Below are 23566 nucleotides of genomic sequence, written 5' to 3'. Positions count from 1 at the left end.
AGTAATATAGACACAATTTTATTCTGCATCTAAGATTCTGAGCAAATGACATATACAAAGCTATGTTTCCTTCAGATGAAAATTTTTTAATTATCTGGCATTTTAAACAAATAACAAATTACTGTGAAAAATTCATCATGGTAGTTTATTAAACACAATAGAATAATTTGTGTTCACAGTTGGACTGTATCTTAATGGACAATCGTATCTCATTTCTGCTAAAAATTCAAAACTAATAGAACAGTGATGTAGCCCTTGTACCTGCAAATTAATGTTTACAGTTGCAAAAATAGCAACTAAAAATATGGATTGGAGAATTAATGACATTAATATAAAACATGATCTGTTCCCTGTGTTTAATAAATACATCAAGAATTCCATTAATGAGGAGATCTTTCTAAATGAAATTTGTGATGCTTCTCAAGCAATACAAGCAGGTCACTAATCTTGCTTATAGAGAGGAAATAAAAAAGCCAGAAAAGTACACCAGCAAAAGTTAAGCAGACATTAATTTCTTATATGATTTTAAAATTATGTCTCTATATTTTGAAGCAAAATTACCACAACGTAAATTCAATTCTAACTCTGACGTATAAATAAAATTAACCTATACACCATTCTAAAGGAGATCAGCCCTGGGTGTTCTTTGGAAGGAATGATGCTAAAGCTGAAACTCCAGTACTTTGGCCACCTCATGCAAAGAGTTGACTCATTGGAAAAGAATCTGATGCTGGGGGGATTGGGGGCAGGAGGAGCAGGGGACGACAGAGGATGAGATGGCTGGATGGCATCACTGACTCAATGGATGTGAGTTTCAGTGAACTCAGGGAGATGGTGATGGACAGGGAGGCTTGGCATGTTGTGATTCATGGGGTCGCAAAGAGTCGGACATGACTGAGCGACTGAACTGAACTGAATTGAACTGATTCACTGATAATGTAGCTAATTGAACCAAAGCCCTACAGATTTGCCTGGATTTTGCTAAAAATCAGTATCACTAATATGTTAAATTTAAAATGAAAATGTCCTTGGTGAATATATATAAGATACAATATATTTAGCTTCTGAAAAAATTGCCTCTCTCTTCTTCTTGGCCATACACATACATAAAAAATAAATATGTGCATAAAGAGAAAGTGAGGATAAGAGAAACATACTGATGAACACAAAGAATCACCAAGCCAGGAGGAAAAATCTAAGTAAACATCCTGAGGAGGACCATGAATACAAATGTCTGCAAAGACCCAAAGTCGACAGGTAGAGCACTCTAGGTGTGCTACTCTCTTGACCAAAAGCTCATAAAAGCCAGCTGCTCCCTCTTCACTGCAGCTGATCATGTCATGTAGGAAATATGGGACAGACAGACATTTTCATCATCCTCATATTGCCTCATTGTTTATCTTTGTAGATATCAGTTTACGATTTTGTTTTGTTTTTTCACAAAAATCCCTAAGTGGATCAATATTCTGCAGACTAAACAATCTGCAAACTCCATTTATTCATAGGCTGATGGTTCACCACATCTAAGCCAGGTCATTCAGTAGCTCATATAACTTTCTTTCCTAATACAAATCTCTTGGGACTTATATTAGTTATAAGATCTTCATTACATATTTTAAGGGCTAACATAAAATAATCTTTCTTCAGTTTATACCAATTTCATCTTGCCTTCAGAAAAAACTGTTAAAGGTAACTTTTTTTGACATTGGATTCACACTGTAAATTATTATTTTTAACTCTCTTTCATGATCACGTGTATCATTTAAGCAAATCCCTCAAATACAATATTCAGATAAAGTCATAAAATGATGATAAGACTACTACTTGGTTCCTATCGTTAATAAAATTATCATAATGCCTGTTTTACTTGACAAAGTAGTAAGAATTATAAGCAGTAAATTTTCTAGGTCCCAGCATTTTACCCATTTAGCAACCAACTTGTCAGATTTCATACTTTCAATATACTTTCTTAAATGCACTGCCTCCATAAACAGTTCAATTATTATTTCACTTTTATTAGAAAACTTGGAATCATAACTATAATCATATCAATGTTTTATTATGTTCATACACTAACAGTCTCAGAGATGGATTATGATATTTTTTTTTGTATTTAAGGACGCAAACTGATTTGTTCTTTGAGATCATGTGTAGGTTAATTAGGGTTTTCTTTTCTCAACTAGTAGTGAGCAATGTGGTTAAAATGCAGAACCCCCCCTCTCCACAGCCCCACTCTCATTTTGTTTTGTGTTACATGTTTTCTATGATTTGGGACTATGAAGCTTATTAGAAAAACACATGAATCAGAGTGAATAGATTTTAGAAGAGAGTTCAAATGGGTCTAACAGGAGCCCTTGTCTTCAGAATACACGGTGCCGTTTGAAGGAAACCACCCAAGTTGTTTTTTTTGAGTTGGTGCCCTGCTCCCTCTCTTAAGCAGGCAAACTGCAAACACATGGAAGAAATATTCCCTGGTGCAAAGAATCTGTGTTTTGGAGAGAGACAGCTTGTGATCCAACCTTGAGTATATATCTGACCTTAGGTAAATCACATCATCTGAGTCTCTGTTGCATTGGCTGCAAAGAAAGCTAACATTCTTCCTTTACAAAACTAAGACTCTTGTGCAGCGTAAGCATGGCTGTTTATCTGAAGCAACCAGCACAGTCCTGGCACTTAGCTGCCCTAAAGTAAATATTGGTTCTATTTGCTTGTATTTACTAACCTTGAGTATCATGAACACTGTGAGAAAGCAAAAATCAGCGCCTGATTGCTTTCTGCTGTTCACAGGTAGACTGTGGCATCTTCCGGTTGAAATAAAGAACTTCACAGAACTTTAACATCAAACAAGGTCATTCTGTGACAGCAATGGATCAAAAAAACAGCAAGACTCCTCCATAATCATTTCAGAACACAGAGAATAATCTTCTAAATCAACAGAACTGACCAGGCATCTCCCTATCCTGGTCAATATGATGAACCACTACTTCTTTACCAATTTTAGTTGAGCCTCACTCTAGTCCTCCCTTCTTCTAGATAAGGCTTCCTGAAATACCAGTTATAAATTTACTTTTGTTTCCTGACACCACCCAATTCAGAACAAAGAGCTCTAAACATTTACTCAAGTAGTCTTCCCTGGTGGCTCAGACAGTAAAGTGTCTGTCTACAATGCAGGAGACCTGGGTTCAATCCCTGGGTTGGGAAGATCCCCTGGAGAAGGAAATGGCAATCCACTCAAGTACTCTTGCCTGGAAAATCCCATGGACAGAGGAGCCTGGTAGGCTACAGTCCATGGGGTCACAAAGAGTCGGACACGACTGAGCGACTTCACTTCACTTTCACTTTCAAGTAGTCTAACATGACCCCTGATCTTCACCATCCTTTACTGAGATGGTTCATGGTTCCTCACAGTGTGTTTTCTTTGTCGCAGCAATGAACAATACATCCAATTTCCTCACTCACAGGTGTATTTCTGATAAGTCTTTGGCTGGAGAACACTCACCAAGGATCATCAGGAAGGTTCCAAAAGGGACAGTCAATTGTCAGAGATGACATTTCTAGCCACGCTGTCCTAGTGGACACATGGGACAAAATTCCTTATGTGTGTGTGCTCTCAACAAGTTGTGTCCAACGTGTTGTGACCCCATGGACTATAGCCCACCAGGCTCCTCTGTCCATGGGATTCTCCAGGCAAGAATACTAGACTGGGTTGCCCTGCCCTCCTCCAGAAGTTCTTCCTGACCCAGGGATCAAACCCACATCTCCTGAGTCTCCTGAATTGCAGGCAGATTCTTTACCACTGAGCCACCATGGAAGCCCAAAATTCCTTCAGAGATGGTGTATTATTCAAGTTAAATATCAAATTTACTTAACAGAGTCTATACCAGTTACTAGCAAGATTATTTTTCTTCAGTCAAAATACTGAAAGTAGAAAATTCATCTCTATTTTCTTACACACATACATGTATTAAAAATCAGAACAGCTGACTTCCTTATTTTTCACTAATTTGAGAAAAATATTAACACAGTGGAAAGAAGTTACTTTAAACTTCTAAAATGGGAAATTTACCATAAAAACTAAAGTTCAGAATGAGTTCTAAATTCATACTACAGCTATATTTTAACTTAGGAAAGAAAACTAAGAGGGAAAGGTTTATAACTTTAGTTTTGATTTCAGTAATATTTGAAGAACTAAAATCTTCAATAGCTCTACAGCAGCAGCACAACTCATTATGATATAGGGCTGTACTGGCCAAACAATTTATTCCAATCAGTGAAACAGTAATAACACCTAACATCAATTGCATATGAATCATCTGCTAAGTGCTATTCTACATGCCTTACATCTGTCATCTGAATTAATCTTCAAAACCATCATTTGAATTAGAAGTTCAAATTATCTCCACCTTACTGGTTGGGATACCAGAGCTACAGTAGGGTAAGAAACTTGTTGGAAATTTCAAGGTTTGATGATACAGTTGAAATTCAAACCCATAAAATCCCATCCTGAAAGTCACACACTAAACCTTTAAGAATCACTTCCCAACTGTCCAAGGGTTCTGATTTCTCTTAGATGCCATCACACATCTCCACAAATAATGAACCCTGTATATAACAACAGGGGGTTTAAAAATTTAGTAAAACATCCATGTTGAAGCAACTCTAAAACAAGTCCAGAAGTTAAGAAGTTAACTGTTGTAAAGTCTGAGGACTCAAAGGCTGTTGTCCTCACTTCTGCACCACCGACTACAATCTCATTAGAGATATTTGCAATCAATATGGTTTTAGGTTATGCAGCATATTGTCAATAAAAGATCATTGGAAGGAGACGTGAGGACATACAAGTTCTTGTCCTCACTCCATTAAAGACCCAGGTCAAATTTTCAGAGGTGGGACTTCTCCCTGGGTGGTTCCAGTGGCTAACAGTCCAGATTCCCAATGCAGGGGTTCTGGGTTCAATTCCTGGTGAAGGAATTAGATCCAGCATGCCACACTAAAAGATTCTGTGTGCTGCAACTAATTCTGGCACACCCAAATAAATAAAATAAAAAAGCAATCCAAAAAAACGTTTAGAAGTGAACTGGAGGTTAAATCTGAAATAGTTAGCAAAGCATTAAGATCATATTTGAAGCTAGGAATCAATGTAATGCCCAACTCTGAAACTTTATTTTCTATGATTATGTCATTATTGTGGATAGTGCTTTTTTAAAAAAATAATACACTAAGTTCTGGGCCAGGACAATGAATTAAAAGCTAAAAAAGCAAATTCACTAAAGAATAATACTTATTTTAAACACACAGAACTGATGTCTTTTAAACAGTAGGTCGTGTTTATATTCAGTAGTGGCTATGGTTCCTTCAATATGCAGGAGATGTGATTTCACAAATTTATCCTTCAAAAGCAGATAGAAATTTACATTCCCATTTAGTGGTTAAAATACATGTATTAAAGCCTTCTAAGAGCTGAACACTGTACCAGACACAAGTGGTATATTAAAAACTCACCTGGAAAATAGTTTTATATTTATGGGTGAAGATTTACAGAAAGTAAGAGAGAATCATGGGTAACTTGTAGAATCTACTTTTTAATATATAGTTATACTCATGTTTTGATCAAATCCAAGCATCATTCAAAGCACACTGATAATGTCCAAGTATCAATATTATCATCTCTGACCTTACAGAACCAGTAAAAAGGATATTGTTACTTTCCCTTTGGCTCTCTACATATAGCTAATAAGTTTAGTTTTGCAGAAGATTTAAGCCAAAATGGCAGAAAATAATTCTGTACTTAAGAAAAGCAAATTGCCTGGAGTTCACATTAGCAAATTCTTCATCATGAGTTTAAAAATGCTTCTAAAATTCTACACCTTTTCAGATTTCCTAGATTTTTCACAGACCATGGCTCTTCTCATATGTTGAGCTAAGAATTTAAAAGAAACTATGTCTCACTTGGTTTGTAAAGCTTTAAATAGGCTCAGTTTAATTTGATGAAGTAGGCAAAGGTAGTTACATCGACAGATACTCTATGGTTCGTTACATTACTCTAGGTGGAAATAGGCTGATTTTATGGGGTAGAGCCTCTCCATTGGAAGGACATGGACTATTCTACCTTCTTAAGCTTAAGTGAGTAATTGGGGTATGATTTGAGGTGCTTAAATGAAGTAGTTTGTTTTATTTCTTTTCATCTGAAATTTATATATACATATATCTATCAGCAAATAGCATGATACTATAATGTCAACAGTCCACTTGGGTACATGGCAACCAAATTCTAAACTTATTACTTTCACCATAATATTGAAATACAATGAAATATATATTTATATAGCAGTTTTATTCAGAATTATTTGGCCAGGAGGCTTCCCTGGTGGCTCAGACGGTAAAGCGTCTGCATGCAGTGTGGGAGACCTGGGTTCTATTCCTGGGTCGGGAAAATCCCCTGGAGAAGGAAATGGCAATCCACTCCAGCACTCTTGCCTGGATAACCCTATGGACGGAGGAGCTTGATAGGCTATAGTCCATGGGGTTGCAAAGAGTCGGACACGACTTAGCGACTTCACTTCACTTCATTTCATTTCAGGGCTATCATCAAGATGTTTTAGCACCCTGAAATGAAAGACAGATGCTTCGTTCCCATAATGATAATTGGAAAATGAAAGGTCATATATGGGGAGAGTTTTCCTGTCTGCTCTACAGATAAAAATGTTTTATCTCAACAACCTGTAACACAAGCAGTTATAGTAACCTGGGATCACCAAGTTATCAGTGACACCTTCACAGAGCAGTCAAGGTCATTTGAGCAGAGCAGCCCTCATATGAAGTTTGCCTTGGGTGTGCTTTCAAAGTGAGAGAAGGCGACGGGTAAGGGGATTCTGGCAGCAATGACATCTGTCTAGTCCTTCAGTGCACATGTGTTATGACCACCACCCAGTCGTAAGCATCATTAATCTACAATTCTGCCCGGATGTCTGTCAGCACAGACTATTGCTCACAGTGAAGAGAGAGAGCCTTTTGAAGTGAATATGCTGTTCCCCCTCCGAACCCCTCACATGTCCATGCATTCATTTGGGACCAATTCTTCACGGATTCTCTGCCAGATGAGAATAAGGCTATTTGTGAAGCCATCTTACTTTTCCTCCAGCCTCAAACTTCACATTCTGGAATTGTCTGCTTTTAAGATCACTCTATGGGGTTTATTAAGGAAGAGAAATGACACACACTGCCTTGGTACTGCTGAGACATTTCAGCAGATATGTATCTTTTTTAGAAAAATATTATCAGGGAGAACTATAAGTTGATCACATAAATGATGGGATTGCAATTACATTTCCTTAAGTCATGCTGTGCCCAAATAGAGCTGACAATAATTTTTTAAAAGCAAGTTATTGTCCAACTTAGCAGGGAAAAAAAAAATATTATAACAACAAATGACTTCTGGGGTTGTGACAGCCCATCCTAGGTCTCCAAGTGAAATTCAGAGTCCTGCACAGAAAGATGGGATGGACCAAAAACTGAACATAAATGCAATATTTGCATAAACATTCATATCTAGATCAATCTCTGCTCCATTTCCTGGGAGACTTGGCTGAGCTGACAATTAGTTCTAGTCACTTACCAATCAGATAGCAACTAAAAGAAACTGGAGTGAAAGAATAAGCTATAAAACAGTATTTCTGTGTGTATGCATACATATATATCTGCCTTAATATGGCATTTTGTGAACATATTTAATTGAAAAATACTTCTCTAAGCACCATACCAAATTGCTAATTTTTCCACTTCTAAATTTCAGAAAAACTGCTGAACAAATGGCCTTAATGAACTAAATTGCTCTGTAGTGGAATGAATGAATACTTAAGACTTTTAAACTTCAAATGCTAAGCATCTAGTTTTGTTCTCTGGGAACACAAAACAACATAACAGTTGTATTATTAGAGTTACTACAGATTTTTCTGCAAAGTATCCTCATGATATAAAATTTTTTCAATAACTTTTTTTAATGGAAAGAAGTCTTCAAAGTTAGGATTTATCACCAGGCCTTGGGTGGTTAATTGATATCTTTTAATATGCCTAAAGGACACGCTTACTAAAGTGATTAAATAAAGGGAAATATGATGACTACCAGAATATGACCTGAAATACTTTATTGACTATAAAATTGAAAATGATTGGCTTCAGTGTTTCCTCTTTCAGTGTTCCCTTCTTTTTATGACTCTCATTTTCAAAGAACACAAGATTCAATGTATCTGTGAATGAAACCAAAAGAAGCATGTTATAACTTTAGTCTTCTGATCTTTTTTAATCTTGCAAATAAGTGAACTTAATTACTGTTCCCTTTGTTTTTAAAGTTATTCAACTTGTGACAATCAGCCCTACAGGCAAAATAAGTGTTAGGAACCCTTTTTACTGTTGATTTTGAAAAGTTAACTGGTAAATCATTTATTGTTTGAATAAATGACTCATTGGAAAAGACTCTGATGCTGGGAGGGATTGGGGGCAGGAGGAGAAGGGGACGACAGAGGATGAGATGGCTGGATGGCATCACTGACTCAATGGACATGAGTCTGAGTGAACTCCGGGAGTTGGTGATGGACAGGGAGGCCTGGCGTGCTGCGATTCATGGGGTCGCAAAGAGTCGGACAGGACTGAGCGACTGATCTGATCTCATGTCTGATATTTCCCTTCAGGCAGAAGGCTAGTATATATGATCAGAAGACTGGCTCTTCTGTGTGGCATTGCAGAAAGTTAGAGGTATTAATCAAGTAACAGGCTTCAAGACGTCAAACAAGGTCAAGAATACCCATCATTTATATCTCATGTCCTACATGCCAAAAACTGTATAATGCTCTCAGGGAAAAATATATCCCAGCTCTAAAAATGCTTATGTGTGTGCTAAGTTGCTTCAGGCATGCCCAATTCTTTGTGACCCTATAGACCAGACCATACTACACCAGGCTTCTCTGTCCATGGGATTCTCCAGGCAAAAATACTGGAGTGGTTTGCCAAGCCCTCTTCCAGGGGATCTTCCCAACACAGGGATCGAACCTACATGTCTTATGTCTCCTGCACTGGCAGGTGGGTTCTTTACCACTAGTGCCACCTGGGAAGCACCAGAGATACTTACAATCTACAGTACAATCATACATAGAGATTGTTATTTATAATTGTGACAAATGCAATGATGAATTGAAGTTTTCCATTTTGAATGTCATAAAATCTCTGTAAAAGGTCTCGTTAAAGCCAGTCTTAAGAGAAAATTAAGTCATGGTGCTAAGATTAGACATATTCTAGTTTTGAACAAAGGTTTTTATGGCTCCAGAGTCTATACTATTTTGATTACATCATTCATCATAATCTCAAAGACAAAACAGAGCCTCACATATCCAATGTATAACCTCAAGATGTCCTAAAGCCTGGAAATATCATGCTAAACAATGCTTTTCATGTCAGTTATCAATGGAAGAAGCTAAGGACATGTGAAAAGAGTAATTCCAACCTTCTCTGTAGTAATGCCAGAGACAGGCATAGCTTTAATGGTGGCTTTGCTGGACTGCCTCTAGAATCGTTTGTACAATCATTCTACTGCCGTTTTTATATATTATATTTGAAGTGAAATGAAGTGAAGTTGCTCAGTCATGTCCGACTCTTTGCGACCCCATGGACTGTAGCCCACCGGGCTCCTCCATCTATGGGATTTTCCAGGCAAGAATACTGGAGTGGGTTGCCATGTCCTTCTCCAGGGGAACTTCCTGACCCAGGGATTGAACCCGGGTCTCCTGCATTGTAGGCAGACACTTTATCATCTGAGCCACATTGGCTTCAATTAAGCCTCACCCCTTAGTTTCACATACGTGACCAAAAACAGTCATACTCTCAATCCAAAATCTGTTGGGAATAGCAAGTAAATGGTATTTTCTTTTGACTGGCTGCCTAGATGTGAGGATAATTAAACCCAGGGTTCTTTATGACCAATTGGTAGCCATATTTTCCATAATTCAAGGAAATCTACCAGAGAATAAAGGCACTAAAGAGAAAAGAGGGAGAGACGAAGAAGTGAGAAAGGGAAGAGGGAGGGGAAGATAGGGAACTTTTCTAGTTCCTTCTAGCTGGCTCCAGAATCTCACTATGTATGGGGCACAATAGGAAGTAAGGAGTTCAGCTTCCCTGGCTTTAGAATCATTAACAAGGATTTATCAGTGTGTCCCTACTATAAGTCAGATCTGTGCAAAATGCTAGGATGTTAGCCTAAGTAAAATAACATACCACTGTATTATTATAACTTAAAGACCATATCCTGTGATTAACGTCTCAATGCACAGAGTTGGACATGACTGAAGTAACTTAGCAGCAGCAGCTCAAAATAAAAAAAAAAAAATTACTAAATGATCCAAGACTCAGTTTTTAATAATTCCTCTATTTTTTTCTCTATGAATCATTATGTATTTTTAAAAATGTGACAAGACTATTTAAAAATAACTTCAATGGGAATTTTTCTGAATTCAATCTAATATTTGCAATCATATGTCTATGAAGCACATTCTTTCCCTCCTCACGCTCCCCCTCCGCAACCACACACACACACACACACACACACACACACACACTTCTCCTTCTCCCTTTCCCTGCCCCTTTCCTTCTCCTTAGCATTATGAATTTGAAAGCTAGGGAAATGGAACTATTTAAAAAAGAAATTCTTATTGGTCAACTTTTCTAGTTGCAGTTTCCGTGTAACATTACATCCAACTAAGAATGTTGTTCGCCATCTGGCTCTACAAGGATTGAGTCATTAGCCACCGCAATTGTTGACCTTCAAGACACTCTGAAAGAAGTCCAGGGTGCAGATCAGGAATGATGCACTCTGTGCTCTAGGAAAACTGGAAGAACAGGCCTTTAGATATTTCAGGAGAAAATGTTATGCATCCAATTTCTTGATTGTTCCCATACTTAGAAAAACATGAAAATCATTAAGCTATCTGTGGTTCATGACTAGCTTGTGTGCTTCATAACTTCTCTCAGTATGTGGCCTGACTGCATGTACCCATTCTCCAAAATCACATATATGCTGAACCCCTATCCCTTTCTTTGGAGCAGTTCTTCAGAGGTATCTGAGAGACTGTATCCTGGGCTATAGCACTTGGTAAATCTCCAAATAAACCAAACTCATAGATCTCAAGTTATGTGTCTATTTGTCAACATTAAGAGACAATTTGTTCTTTTGCTTCAGTATTACTTGATCTTTAAACTATTTTGTCCCATGCATACTATGAATCTAAGTCTAGCAAATCTAGCCAGCAATTCTTAGATGATTACACTAATGCAAATACAATTTGACCAACATTCACTGGACACTGTACTAATATTGTCCTTGTCCTCAAGGAGTTCACGGTATACTGGGGAAGATATACATGCAAAATGTACTTAAACTTCAGAGTGAGAAGCATAGCAATAAAAGCATGTGCCAAATATGAAGGTAACACGGAGGAGAAATTTATTCTATTTGGAAGCATTTAGAAAGGCCTCAGATGAGAGTTGATTCAAGAAGTAAGGTTCAGTTCAGTTGCTCAGTTGTGTCCAAATCTTTGCGACCCCATGGACAGCAGCATGTCAGGCTTCCCTGTGCATCACCAACTCACAGAGCCTACTCAAACTCATGTCCATCACATCAGTGATGCCATCCAATCTACTTATCCTCAATCGTCCCCTTCTCCTCCTGCCTTCAATCTTTCCCAGCATCAGGATCTATTCAAATGAGTCAGTCCTTTGCATCAGGTGACCAAAGTATTGGAGTTTCAGCTTCAGCATCAGTCTTTCCAATGAATATTCAGGACTGATTTCTTTTAGGACTGACTGGTTTGGATCTCCTTGCAGTCCAAAGGATTCTCAAGAGTCTCTTCCAAAACCACAGTTTAAAAGCATCAATTCTTCAGCAGTCAGCTTTCTTTTTAGTCCAACTCTCACATCCATACATGACTACTGGAAAAAACATAGCCTTGACTAGACGGACCTTTGTTGGCATAGTACTGTCTCTATTTTTTAATATGCAGTCTAGGTTGATCATAGCTTTTCTTCCAAGAAGCCAGCGTCTTTTAATTTCATGGCTGCAGTCACCATCTGCAGTGACTTTGGAGCCCCCCAAAATAAAGTCTGTCACTGTTTCCATTGTTTTCCCATCTATTTGCCACGAAGTGATGGGACTGGATGCCATGATCTTGGTTTTATAAATGCTGAGTTTTAAGTCAACTTTTTCACTCTCCACTTTCATCAAGAGGCTCTTTAGTTCTTCGCTTTCTTCCATAAGGGTGGTGTCATCTGCATATCTGAGGTTATTGATATTTCTCCCAACAATCTTGATTCCATTTTGTTCTTCATCCAGCCCAGCTTTTGCATGATGTACACTACATGTAAGTTAAATAAGCAGGGTGACAATATACAGCCTTGATGTACTCCTTTCCCAATTTGGAACCAGTCTGTTGTTCCATGTTCAGTTCTAACTGTTGCTTATTCACCTGCATACAGATTTCTCAGGAGGCAGGTCAGGTGGTTTGGTATTCCCATCTCTTTCAGAATTTCCCACAGTTTGTTGTGATCCACACATTTAAAGGCTTTGGTGTAGTTAATGAAGCAAAAGTATGTTTTTGTGGAACTCCCTTGCTTTTTCAGTAATCCAAGGGATGTTGGCAATTTGATCTCTGGTTCCTCTGCCTTTTCTAAATTCAGCTTGAACATCTTGAAGTTCACAGTTCATGTACTATTGAAGCCTGGCTTAGAGATTTTTGAGCATTTCTTTGCTAGAGTGTGAGATGAGTGCAATTATGCAGTAGTTTCAACATTCTTTGACATTGCCTCTTTGGGACTGGAATGAAAACTGACCTCTTTCAGCCCCATGGCAACTGCTGTGTTTTCCAGATTTGCTGGCATATTGAGTGCAGCATTTTCACAGCATCATCTTTTAGAATTTGAAATAGCTTACCTGGAATTCCATTCATCAACTCCACTAGCTTTGTTTGTAGTGATGCTTCCTGAAGCCCACTTGACTTCAGATTCCAGGATGTCTGTCTCTAGGTGAGTGATCACACCATCATGTTTATCTGGGTCATGAAGATCTTTTTTGTATAGTTCTGTGTATTCTTGCCACCTCTTAACATCTTCTGCTTCTGTTAGGTGCATAGTCTGCTTCTGTTAGGTTTATAAAGTGGGAAGGATTGAAAAAAATTGCTAGATAGAGCATCAGTGATAGAAATCAAGAACAAGAATAGTTTTCTTGACTTTATTTCATGACACTATTGTTAAAAGTTATGTGTGTGTATGTTAGTTGCTCAGTCGTGTCCGACTCTTTGTGACCCCATGGACTACATGCTCCAGGCGCCTCTGTCCATGGAATTTTCCAGGCAAGAATACCGGAGCGGGTTGGTGTTCCCTTTTCCAGGAGATCTTCCTTACCCAGGGTTCTAATCTGGATCTTCTGAACTTCAGGCAGATACTTTACAGTCTGAGCCACAAGGGAAGTGCCCTTCCAACCAAGTTACTTAATTACTGGGGGAAAATAAGTTATGACAACTTCTTCTAGGGGAAGAGCTAGGTAGTAAATATTTTTGGTATAGAACCTGTGTTGTCTTGATTATTCTGTTCAATTCTCAAGCTGAAATTTGAAAGTCAGTATAGGTAAATATACAAAGAACAGGGTGTGACTGTGTGCCAATAAAACTTTATTTTAAAAACAGGTGATATATGGTTTGACCCATGGCCCATGGTGTGCAGGTCTATGGTATACAGTAATTACCAACAGCACAGAAAAAAATGATCAAATGACCCTCAATTTTTTTTGACAGTTTTCTGTACCAGTGAAATAATATTCTGGCTGGGGGTGGGGGGTGAAGTTATTAAATTGTTAAATACTCCTTATTAATGTCTTCTGTTTTAAACTCAGAGCCTAGGTACACAGTTTATTTTCTTTCTAGTTCAATTTGTCTTTGGGGAAGGGACAGAAAAGTCTGTAGAGATGCTAATTAGCTTTCCAAAAGTGTTTCAATTCCTTTCAAATAACAAGTTTGGGAACTGAATAAATTTTACCACAGAATAAGTTAAGTGTAAGAGATGGTATTCAAGGAACACTGGGGACAATTCTTTGAACACAGGATAAAAATTATTACTAGAAGTGCATTTTCTCTAAAAAGCAATAATCCCAAGCTTCTTTATAATTTAGAGTCTTCAAGTTCCCTCAATTACCACATAGAATAAAGCTAAGGACATATAAAGACAAAAAAGGAGATAAAAATTTAGTTCAAACAACAAGGGTAAAGAGAAACAGATGGAAATTTCAAAAGTACCACTGCAAAGTGGATTATATTTTGTGTTTATAAAAGAATATATAGAAACCTTTCTTCAAGATAATGCAAGTTAAAATAACTTACTGGACTTTTATTTCCACAAAATAAATAAGAAATAAAGTGTGGTAACTGTAATTCAAAATTAATTCTCCTGACCTATTTTAAGATTTTTTCACTAAGCTCTTCTAAGTCAGAGTATTAATATATTTTTTATCATAAGCTCTTTTTCTTTGTAACTAACCTCTAAGTCATAGTATTATTTTTGAACATAGCTGTATTAAGTTGTTAACTTCTGGGGTTTGTTTTAGTTGTATAAATATGTAATATACATACAAAACAAATATAATATAAACAAAATTTTAAAAATTATTAAACCTTTGCCACTTGCAAGATTTTGGGGGTCAATTATTTTAAGCTTGAGGTTTTAAAATTTGGTTCATTAAAAGTTCCTACTTGTGGGCTTTAGAAATGTAGATTTTTGACAGTCTTTCCTCCAGGTGTTTCTGATCCAAGAGGAAATACTAAACTTTCCTAGATCCAAATGACTGAGTGAAAAAAAGCTTGCTTTTTCAATTCTGCTAATAGAATGTATTTTATTTCTACTTAGTTTTGATGCTTTAACAATGCTATTAATACTTGGATACCCATTCTGTAGGAACTCTCTCCCAAAGAACTTCATATGTGTTAGGCAGTGATGAGCTTGGATTAAAATTAGTGTTCTGTTTTCTTATTTTAATATACATCAGTAATATTTTCATTTTAGACATTACAATTTATTTTGCACTGTTAAATATACATAATTTTAATCACTTAAGCTAGTTTAGGGTGAAAATGTAATGAATAAATGTAGCTTAAGGTAAAGAGACATAGTTGGTACTTCTCAAGGTATTTTTCACTTTGCTCACATAATCCTGCCACTTGTCTTCCCTTACCAGGAGAAGGTATGCTAAGTCCGTATCTATCAATAATTACTTTAATTGTAGATACATTGGAGAATTGTAATTTCTCTAATCAAAGAGCACACTGTAGCTGAATGAATAAAAAAACAAGAACCAGCAGTATGTTACTTACAAGAGATTTACTTAAGCTTTAAGAACACACACCGACTGAATATAAAGGGGTGGAAAAAGATGTTCCAGGAAAATGGACAGTAATAAAAGCAGGGGAGCTAACTATGCTTGTATCAAACAAAATAGACTTTAAGCTAAAGACTGCACTAAGAGACAAAGAAAGTTTAATAGAAGTCAGAGCCATTTTTCAAAGTATAAACAATAGACAACTTGTAGCTAGACTTACCAAGAAAAAAAGAGGAAACTAAAAATTCTAAAGGAAGAGGCGACTTTAAAATGAATACCACACAAATACAAGGAATCCCAAGAGACAACCATGAACAATTTCATCCCAACAAATGGGACAACTCAGAAAAACAGATAAATTCCCAGAAATATACAATCTAATAAGACAGAATCATGAAGACACAGATCTGAATAGATCAATTGCTAGGAAGAAATTGAATTAGTAACCAAAAAACGCTCCAACGAAGAAAAATCTAGGACCAGATGGCTTCACTGGTGAATTCTACCAAACATTTAAGAAGAATACATACTAATTCTTCCCAAACTTCTAAAAAATAAGAAGAGGAGAGAGAACTTCTAAATTCATTTTATGAGGCAAGCATTACCGTAATACCAAAGCCAGGCAGGGATGCTACATAAAAAGAAAATTATATTTAAAAACAGACCAATATTCCTGTGAGTGAAAAAAATTTATTAGCAATTTATATCAGCACAGTAAATTCAATAATATATTGGAAATATTATATACCATAATCAAGTGGGATTTACTCCAGTGAAGAAATGATGGCTCAATTTTTACAAAACAATACATTAAAAACCAAATGAACAAAATGAAGAATACGGATCATAAACATCTCAATGAATACAGAAAAAAGCATACGACAAAATTTAACATCCTTTCATGAAACAAGCTCTCAACAAACTGGGTGTGGAGGGAAAAATACTTTAACATAGGAAGACAATATATGACAAGCCCAAAGAGTGTGTTAACACCATACTCAACAGTGAAAAGCTAAAAGTTTTCCCTCAAAGACAAGGAACAAGACAAGGATGCCAATCTCAAAACTTTGATTCAATACAATGCTGAAAGTTAAGGACAAAAAGATTAGGCAAGCATTAAAAATAAATGGCATCCAAATCAGAAAGGAAGAAGTAAAACTATCTCTCTCAGCAGATGAAATGATACTGTATAAAGAAAACCCCAAAGATGATAATAAAATTGTTTAAATAAATACTTTTAATAAATTTTCAGGATAGAAGATAAATATATAAAAATTAGTTGGTTTTCTATATACCAAACTGTCAGAAAGAGAAATTAAAGTAATTCCATTTACAGTAATGTCAAAAGGAATAAAATACTTAGGAATAAATTTAACCAAGGAAGTAAAAGATTTTTATACTGAAAACACTAAAGCATTGATGAAAAAAAAAATGTATGACACAAATAAATGATGCATGTGGAGGAACTAATATTGCTAAAATGTCCATACTACCACCCCAAGTAATCTATAGAGTCAATGCAATCTCCATAAAAGTTTCAATAAAATTTCTCTAACAGAAAGAAAACACACCCTAATATTTTATGAAATCACAAAAAATGTGAAGTAACCAAAGAAATCTTAAAAAGAACAAAGGCAGTCACACCCCACTCCAGTACTCTTGGCCTGGAAAATCCCATGGATGGAGGAGCCTGGTAGGCTGCAGTCCATGGGGTCGCTAAGAGTCAGACACGACTGAGTGACTTCACTTTTACTTTTCACTTTCATGCATTGGAGAAGGAAATGGCAACCCACTCCAGTGTTCTTGCCTGGAGAATCCCAGGGGGAGCCTGGTGGGCTGCCGTCCATGGGGTTGCACAAAGTCGGACACGACTGAAGCGACTTAGCAGCAGAAGCAGCAGCAAGGAAAAAGTGAAACTACCAGTCTCTAAGACTGGTCCCCATAGTTTGTTTTCTTGGTCTGAATGGGTTCCAGTATCTTATAGGACTAGCAATTATTAATTCTGTCATAGTGGTCATGATGCTAATCCATTGCATTCTATCTAGAACCTGAATGCTTTTGTGCATTTGTTCTTTCATCAGTAATTTCCATGATGCAATAAGGAAGTCACAAGTATGTAACGTACGGTATAGGGAATAAAATCAACAATATTGTCATAACTTTTTTTTTCTTTACTTTTAATTAGTTGGAGGATAATTGTTTTACAACATTGTCTTGGTCTCTGCTATACAACAACCTGAACCAGAGAATCACATGCTCTAAGTTTAGTTTGCTCACCTCCAGCTTCCCTATGCCAACAATCTCCAACCAGAACATACCTGAAGCTTTCCTCTCTTTACACGATACAATTTCTCATTCCCTTCTCTGACCTTGAGTCTCTGATGGTGACTGATTTCCTAGCTATGAACAAGTAACTTATTCATTTTCATTTGGGTGGTCTTCATTCATTTACACATCAGTTAAGTCTTCATATCATAAAAAAAAATCTGATAGTAAGATAATTAACAATTTTGATAGCTCCTGCCATTAGATCAAATGAGAATATTGTGAGAATCGTTCTCACAATTCCCATCTCTTCCTCCTGAAGCAATATGCCTATTGTGGGTTTTTACAAACCTTAATATGAAAAGTCTTCCAACTGCTAATAGTGACTCCTTCATTTTAAGTTGCAATCCACATTGAAAACTTTGCCAGCAAATTTCGTGTCTTCTCCCTCAGACTCAATGTTATGACCTACATTTCCCACATAACGTTAGATATGCCTAGTTCATTTGAACCATATATCCAACATAAATTGTCACTTTTCTTAATAATTTCCCTTATCTCCTTGTACTTAACTCTCACCTGATCACACTTCAGTGATGATGAACTTTCTTATGCATCTTTTATTTTGCTGTCGTATTGTTTCTGGCTAGTATCCAATTATAAATTGCAAATTCCCAAAGACAAAACAATTAAATTCCACTGTAATTTTGCAACAGAATATAGCACAAGACTGTACATTTTATAGATAATCATGTCTTATGGGCAATGGGATAATAAATGGGATTAAAAAAAAAAAAAAACAAGAACCAAATGATCTTTGTTCTCTTTCTAGATCCTTAAATTAAAAAGCAAAGCTTCTCAGAGTTCTGAGATTTCTCTGGAACAACGATTCTCAAGATGTGGTCCTTGGACCATCATCATCTGAGAGCTTGTCAAAAATGAAAATTCTTGCCCCTTTCATTCACATACTGAATCAGAGGGCAAGAATTTTAACCCTGTCACATGGTGATTCTGAAGCAGGCCAAAGTTTTGGAACCAGTATGGTATACTCTTAGTACTGCGAGTATGGTCCACGGAACCAGAAGTTTTGGCATCACTTGGTAGCTTGTCCAAAGTTCAGAATCTTAGGCCTCAACCCAAACCTGCCAGATAAGAATCTATATCCTAAATAAGAATCTGCTTGGGTGATTTGTTTGCATATGAAAGTTTGAGAAAAGTTTGTCTGGAGAATTTCACTGTGCAGAAATTATCAAGAAAAATCAACCACCCATTTTATTTTGTTTCTGGTCCGAGAGGAGTATGTTACTAGCTCTGCTATTAAGAGTCAATCGTGCCCATCTCTTACTAACTAGGAGTTCACCGCCATCATGTCAAGAGTTTAAGATCAGTCATTATGTATTTACACCACAAAAATCAGCAAATACTTCAAAAGTCAGAGCCTCCCACCCCTGTCCACTGCTTTACCTGCATGCCAATGGTAAGACAGGTCATTTTATTAAATCTTAATCTAAAGTATGGTATATTTAGCTGACCAGGAACCAGAACTTTTTGAATCAAAACTTTATCCTCTTTTTGAAAACTTCTACTGGCTTATATAGCAGTATGATTTTAACTAAGGTTTTAATCTGTACTGTGGTTTCTTTCTGTTAAAAGAAAAATTTCCAAGTTTGATTCTATAGTTATTGAGAGGGTTAATAAATTCACAGTGGAGCTCAAGTTTTGATACTTTAGTAGGAAAATTGCAACCCAAGGTCAAAGCAATATGTTATAATATTAATGGAATTATTGAATAATTCCAAGAAAATATGAATGGCATTTTAGTAACTACATTCAGCAACATTATACCAATTATATTATTATGAATTATTCAGTTGTGTGAGACTAACCATTCTCCTTCCTTCACTATTAATCAGATGAAGGAACATTACTGTGACCTTGGTTAGTTGTGGTGGGATTTGTACCTTTTAGAAAGAGTAAAACGAAACTAGCTAGAGCTGATTACTATTTTTCTATATTAGCAATTTTTATTAAAATAGACTTTCTGATGTATAGAATTTCATGTCCATAACCTTAATACTGTGCTTTAAAAAAATCTTCTTTGTGAGGTATGTTCAACAACAGAATGCTATCAGAAATATAAAAGCCTGTTAAAGCTAGAAAGAGATTTACAGTCACAAGGCATGAATAAAGCATCTGCCAGAAAACAAAACAGAGAGATCAAACTTCCTAAGAAGCTTGGACTAATAGACCCAAGAGTTTTCCCTGGGCTTCTCATGTGATTGTAAGATGTGAGAATAGAGACAGTTGATAAATGTTTTCAAGATTTACTGTTTTCAGTGGTTCACTGTCAGTGGTTACTATTTCTTTCTGCAGGGAGAATATGATATATAGCTTATGAAGGAGGACTGCGGTCAATTTCATAATTTCTGACATACTAATAAAAGTATAACAAAGTATTCTATGAATTTTTTGCGTAGCAAGTATTCCGGATACTCATGTATTAACCTAGTGGATGGCATTGCCACCTATGTTTTGTGAAGCAGAAAAAAATTGTATTAAGGGGCTATTCACACTAAACCTCCTGACTTTACAAACAGAAACACAAGAGTATACTTCAATAACTGCCCTAGATTTAAAACTAATGTTTCTTTACTATTTACATTGTTGTTGTTCAGTCGCTAAGTCATGTCCAACTCTTTGGGACCCCATGAGCTGCAGCACGCCAGGTTTCCCTGGCCTTCACTATCTCCCTGAGTTTGCTCAAACTCATGTCCATTGAGCTGATAATGCCATCCAACCACCTCATCCTCTGTCACCCTCTTCTCCTTTTGCCCTCAATCTTCCCCAGCATCAGGGTCTTCTCCAATGAGCCAGTCCTTCGCATCAGGTGGCCAAATATTGGAGCTTCAGCTTCAGTACCAGTCCTTCCAATGAATATTTAAGGTTGATTTCCTTTTAGAATTGACTGGTTTTTATCAATATTCTACTTCCAAAATATTTCATTTATAATAAACTACAGATTACCCAAAAAGCATAGATAATGCATTGTAATGATGTAGTTATTTTCAAGCTCTATAACATGATATAGGAACAAAGATAATACCTGAAAATGTTGAGTTCATCTGCTCTTTTCAATAATTAAAGGGTCTTTTAAAGGTGAGATTTAGTCAAGACAAAATGATTACTTCAGAAGACAGTGTTCAAACAATATTTTTCTTTTTATAGGGTCTTTATCTCTCAATACAGTTGTCCGCATCACAGAAAAATCATCTTACTTTTCAGATAGGAAAATAATGAGGTCAAGGACAGTGCCACATAATTGGCACAAGATGGTGGATTAATTCTCATCTGAAATATTTTTAGTAAGTAGCATTGTAAGCCAACAAAAACAGTAATTTTATGTTTTTGTTTTGTCATACTTTAGTATACCATAATGTAACAGAAGTTTCACTTGAAAAAATTATATTTAATTTGGGAGGAAACTGCTGATATTATAAGACCATGTGAAAAGGCAGGTTAGAATAAACTAATACTTTTGGGGAAGATAAGGGCTGTTTTATTTACTTTTTCTTTGATATTCATGCAACATTTCAGTGCTTCACATTTTGAAAATTATAGAAAATACACTATGTCAATAAGGACACTTTCAGCTGTAAGTTTGTAAGCTAGTGTCTCAAAATAGTGAAGATTCAGTGTAATTCTGTTCTATTACTGCTGTAAAACATAATTACAAATTCAGTACCTTTTTTAAAAATCAGTTATCTCAGTTTCTGTGGGTCAGAAGTCCAGGAAAATCAGATACTGTTCAGAATCTCCCAAGGTGTCAGATGTTTCTTTCTTGAGGCTCTAGGTGAGAATTCCTTCCTTGGTTATTTGAGTTGTAGGCAGCATTCAGATCGTTGTGGTTGTAGGAATGAGGTGGCCATTTCCCTGCTGGCTGTCACCTCAGGGTCAGTTGTAGCTTATAGCAACTATTCATAATCCTTGGCCTGTGGTCCCTTCGCCATCTTTAAAGCCAGCAACACCCAGTTGACTCAGTCTTGCGCTTTGAGACTCTCCTGCCTCTCCTTCTATTTTATCTCTGCAACCTGTACTCTTGCTTTCTACTTTTATGGGCCTACATAATTACATTTGGCCCACTGGACAGTCCAGAGCACTAACTGTATTTTAAGGTAGAAGTAACTTTAATTCCATATGCAAAATCACCTTTCCATCTAATGTAACATATATAGGCATAACATGAAGGGATAAAGGATATGAAGGCCAAAATTCTACCTATCATATTCACAGTTCATAATAAGTGAAGCAAAAACCAAAAGAAAACATGCTAAGTATCTCTGGGTGATGAAAATTAACAAGAAAATCTTTATGAAAATGTATTATGAAATATTAATTTTAGTGACTAAGAAAGTAATATGAATTTCCCAACAAAATATTATGATCTAATCACACAAAGTATATGGTGTGGGGAAAAAAAAAAATAAGAACTCTTCCAGGGGAGAAATACTGATGATACATACATTTACAGTCAATGCACTTTGGACAGTAACTGCCTTCTAAAAGAGTGAAACACAACTAAACATTATAGTAGTAAGTGGATGCTGCTAAGTTGCTGCTAAGTCGCTTCAGTCGTGTCCGACTCTGTGCGACCCCATAGACGGCAGCCCACCAGGCTCCCCCGTCCCTGGGATTCTCCAGGCAAGAACACTGGGGTGGGTTGCCATTTCCTTCTCCAATGCATGAAAGTGAAAAGTGAAAGTGAAGTCGTTCAGTTGTGTCTGACTCTTTGCGACCCCATGGACTGCAGCCCACTAGGCTCCTCTGCCCATGGGATTTTCCAGGCAAGAGTACTAGAGTGGGTTGCCATTGCCTTCTCCATTAGTAAGTGGATAATGCTTGTTAAACATATTTGGAAGTGACTCAGTTACTTTTCTATCTTATTTTCCATTTAACATGTTAGATAAAGAGGATTGACATGCCAATATCTTCTGTTTCTTTGTATCTTAAAATTTTTTAAGCAAACCACTGATTTCCACTTTTTAGAGAAAATTAAGTAGGTGGAGTTTCCCTCCCATCTTAAAGAATCATCAATTTTGCTGATATAATTGGCACCCTTATCCCATCTTACAATAACTCTACAGTAATGATGCCCTGTGCATTTTGCAATTCAGAAACTACAAATCTATCGACCCTTTAATAGAAAATAAATTAAGCATTTTACATTCAAATCTCAGTAGGTGAACAACACAGTCCTCTTGTTAAAATTCATGAACATAAGAAAGAACCAGATATTTTAAGTTATAAGGGACTAGAACAGTTTTAATAGCCTTCCCCAAGCCATGGCCATGAAACATTTCTACACATTTCATCAAATTATTTCATATTCATCTTTTATATAGATTTCCAAGTTTGTTTTAGCCAATCTAATGTTTCAGTGCTCAGCTAAATTCTCTATACTCAGAAATACCACTTATAATTACATAAATACATTCAAATTCTAAGCAGTAATAGGTGATACCAAGAAATCTTAAATTCTAAAAAAAACATCACCCTTAAATTTTAAAATAATGATTTAATGATTCCAGAGTGATGGAGAAGCCTTCTGGAAAAGTATTTACTAAAGTAGTGTTAAAGAAGAACCTGCCTGAAAACACATATTTGACAATGCCTAATGGACTATAAAGAAAGCTGAGCACCAAAGAATTGATGCTTTTGAACTGTGGCGTTGAAGAAGACTCTTGAGAGTCCTGTGGACTGCAAGAAGATCCAACCAGTCCATTCTAAAGGAGATCAGTCCTGGGTGTTCACTGGAAGGACTGTTGAAGCTGAAACTCCAATACTTTGGCCACCTGATACGAAGAGCTGACTCATTTGAAAATATCTTGATGCTGGGAAAGA

General features: G+C 36.5%; 1 protein-coding gene across 4 annotated transcripts in view; it reads right to left on the bottom strand.

Annotated features, from left to right (window-relative positions):
- GPC5 (glypican 5) overlaps window positions 1-23566 on the bottom strand; it is a 1588740-nt gene that overhangs the window by 529561 nt on the left and 1035613 nt on the right. For 3 of the 4 annotated variants that reach the window (XM_019971624.2, XM_070799877.1, XM_070799878.1), the window contains one exon: window positions 1-23566. This exon is cut by the window's left edge and continues 57813 nt beyond it. The exons of the other annotated variant lie outside the window; for it this stretch is intronic. In XM_019971624.2, the coding sequence (XP_019827183.2) occupies window positions 23337-23566 (230 nt within the window). In that variant the 3' untranslated portion in view covers window positions 1-23336. 4 annotated transcript variants of the gene reach the window in all.

The sequence above is a fragment of the Bos indicus genome, chromosome 12, assembly GCF_029378745.1.
Source record: "Bos indicus isolate NIAB-ARS_2022 breed Sahiwal x Tharparkar chromosome 12, NIAB-ARS_B.indTharparkar_mat_pri_1.0, whole genome shotgun sequence".
NCBI classification, from domain to species: domain Eukaryota; kingdom Metazoa; phylum Chordata; class Mammalia; order Artiodactyla; family Bovidae; genus Bos; species Bos indicus.
Note: the sequence above shows the minus strand (reverse complement) of the source record. Positions and strands in the feature narration are given on the sequence as shown.